Below are 3,296 nucleotides of genomic sequence, written 5' to 3'. Positions count from 1 at the left end.
GGAAACTATTTTTTCACAGCAATCGACGGTTAATCGATTGGATTGTTCAGATCTTAAACAAATGTAAAACTGTTATGAAAAACCATCAAATATGGCGCAGGTGATAGGGTAAATCTATAAGGCTGTGCATAATTTTTATATAATATTATATTATCGAAGAAAAACTATTCATTGTGAAGAATATTATATATTTTCGACGCATAAAATATTATGTCCATTCATAATATTCAGGTTTACTAAATAAAATACCTTCAGACAGTCGTTGATTTTAGTTTAACGAAAATTATATTATGTATGTTTGTATAGTTTGATTTAATCCAATATATTAATATTAAATATTGGACGAGTTAAAATATTTGTACAAAATGTGTTCATAAATAATATTATCAGAACTTCCATTATTTAACAAGGGATAATACATTTATAGTTTTTAAAATGTCAAATGATTAAACCTCCGACTTAATAAATCAATTGACGTTTAGCGTACATGTTCAATTCTGACAAATTTTTACGTAATTCAAACGGATTACAAACTTCATTTCGTTAGCCTTAAAGGCTTCCATTTTGTTTTTAGCCAAATACAAAAATGTATCTCTTCAACATTTGTTTTTTAAAAAAAATATGATAAGTCGTGGGGATTTTTATACATTTTATACGTTGGACATTTTATCGGTTCCGAGTATATAATACTTCGGGAAATTATTTGTTTTCTACTTTTCCGTCGAGAAAATTGAATTTAGACTTATTATTTTTACTGACGAATTATATTATACTTTAAAGAAGCTCGTGTCCATGTGGTTACGACTTTTAGGTATTGATATTATGACACTAAAGGCGAGTTCACAACTGCCCGTGTCGTGTCGTGTCGTGTAAAATTCTTTTTTCTGATTGGTTCACCAAAATGTGATAGTAAAATATGATCGTGTCGACCAACACGATACGTCGATACCGCGATTACCGCGAAGTTGAATTAATTCAAATATAAATGAATTAGTTAATGTAACTCTTCTCTTAGGTATCTATAGATTATTATTATTACCTTAGCTGTCAGCAATGTTAATGCCAATAATTTAATACCAGGTAGTTTTAAAATGTCCCATATTAGTGAATAGTTTTGAACAATGTTGAGCTTTACGTGGTCATCCTCTAATCTGTTATCTTTTTCTTTTTTAAATATTGCAATCAATGTAGTTATTAATATAAAAAGAACACCCCAAGCATATAAGAAACCTGTACAAATTAAGAATAATGAAATAAGTAAATATCTTTTGTTTTGACACTCAGTTATTATTGTTATCTGAGTATAATCAGATTTATTCACTTACTCCTCGTAGTGAATATCCCTCCTACATCTGGCCTAAACCGTAAGTACTTGTTACTAAAGTCTTCTGACGTCAAAAAGGCGGAAAATATATAACTTATCATTATGCCCATCACCAGACCGGTTGAATTGCAAGTAGATGCATAGCCCACGTTATTCCTGTGTAAATATCAAAATGTAACATAGATATTATATAATATCATATTATACCAATTCACAATATTAAAAAAGTTAACAATAACACTGACCTCTTCAGCATGGTCAGTGACCAACCATCGACGACTATGTCTAGCGTGGCAGCCAACATTCCCAGGAAGAAAAATGCGTATACCAATTTCAGTATATCCGGCTTTCGCGTTTCTGGCAACCATTCATCAATATTGCTGGCCATATAAATGAAGCATGCTCCTGTTCAACAAGAATGGTTAAGGAATATGAATAAGGACAACGAACGACATTATACCGTATACCACGCAGAGTGTATCCTAAGTCGTTGTACGCATGGTTTTTTTAATAAATGTAGAATTTCAAAAAAACTAAAAATAGACAAGTTATATTATTTTAAACAAGCAATTCCTTTTATCGCAATTTCAAAACTTTTAAGCACGCAGTTGTACCAACATCAAAAAATGTTTATTTTTCGAAAAACACAGTTTTTACCATGTGAATAGTTAACAACATTTGATTTTTCTGTTTGTACAACTGCGGGCTTAAACATGTTGAAATGGCGATAAAAAAATTTCTAGTTTTAAGCAATGGAACGTATCTTTTTTTGTTTATTTAAATTCCATATTATCGATCCATAATTATTAAAATCTACGCGTAAAACAACATAATAGATACCTGATACCTACACCCTTCATATAAAAATACATTAATATATGATCTTATTTTTAAAAAAATATGTTATATAACCACATAATAGAATATCATTCGGTTTTATATGTTTTTAAAATGTCTGGACTCCTGAAATACACATGGTGAATGGGGTTTTATGACGCCTAGGCATCACAGTGATGTTTTTTTTAAGGTGGTGAAGTGGTTGTATACATTATGGTAACCAATAACATAAAACAAAAATTGAAATATTTACAGTCACATAATAAATGATATGTACTATAAACTATATTAAGTGGATAAACAGTGGGTATAGATACTGAAATATATTATGCTGGGCATCATGGTTTATAAATGTTCAACATGGCACTGCACATAGGTTATAGGTACCAACAATACGCTGACAATTACAGCCCATATACACACATCATGACATAATATAAAGAGATACTTCCACGTGTGTTGGTAATAAGTATAAGGGTGCAGAACAGAGACATAATATTTACATTAATACACGCACCCATTAAATATTGAACCGGTATGAGCCAAGATTTTCGTCTTCCAATCTTGTGTATGTACAGCGTGTCTACCAAAGGGGCCCATATCAGTTTTAAGCTTTCCGGCCATGTAACTAAACTGAATATAGCCTGGAACAAAATACGACTACGTTTATGCTATAAAATACAATGGTAAATCAGAGGTCAACGCATTGGTCGGGGGGGGGGGGGGGGAGGCTATGTAGGATTTGGCAGTAATAGGGTTGGGTAGTATCAAAAATACAAATTGTATCTTGTATCATGGTACACAATTCTAATTTATCAATTGTCAGGTGCTATGATACATATCTTTACACTAGAATCATGTATCATATTTTTCCAAATTATACAAGATACTTTTATTGTAAATATTTATATTGAACGGAACCAAGAAATTTGAATTTGATTTGCAAGACTGAAAACTTAAAATAAATGTAACTGTGTTTTAACATGTAAGATACTTTGAAAAACGTATACAATTCAATGAACTAAATAGGAATTTTCGTTCTCATAAAATATAAATCATAAAATATATGAGTGTAACCGTGCAGGTCTTTCCACATAAAATAGAAAATCAAATCAACAGTAGAGAATATAAGCAA

The 3,296-nt window shown here is 30.8% G+C and overlaps 1 protein-coding gene across 1 annotated transcript; it reads right to left on the bottom strand.

The window, feature by feature from the left end:
• Positions 1 to 329: 329 nt before the first annotated feature.
• On the bottom strand, positions 330 to 2,838 carry LOC107885814 (acetyl-coenzyme A transporter 1-like). The gene is made up of 4 exons (XM_016809509.2): positions 2,679 to 2,838; positions 1,570 to 1,729; positions 1,326 to 1,480; positions 330 to 1,230 (listed from the first exon to the last, which is right to left on the bottom strand). The coding sequence occupies exons 1-4, from the start codon at positions 2,680 to 2,682 to the stop codon at positions 995 to 997; spliced, it is 555 nt and encodes a 184-aa protein (XP_016664998.2). The 5' UTR covers positions 2,683 to 2,838; the 3' UTR covers positions 330 to 994.
• Between the last annotated feature and the right edge of the window lie 458 nt (positions 2,839 to 3,296).

The sequence above is a fragment of the Acyrthosiphon pisum genome, unplaced genomic scaffold, assembly GCF_005508785.2.
Source record: "Acyrthosiphon pisum isolate AL4f unplaced genomic scaffold, pea_aphid_22Mar2018_4r6ur Scaffold_16645;HRSCAF=17310, whole genome shotgun sequence".
Taxonomy (NCBI): Eukaryota; Metazoa; Arthropoda; class Insecta; order Hemiptera; family Aphididae; genus Acyrthosiphon; species Acyrthosiphon pisum.
This window is presented reverse-complemented; position numbering and strand designations above follow the sequence as displayed.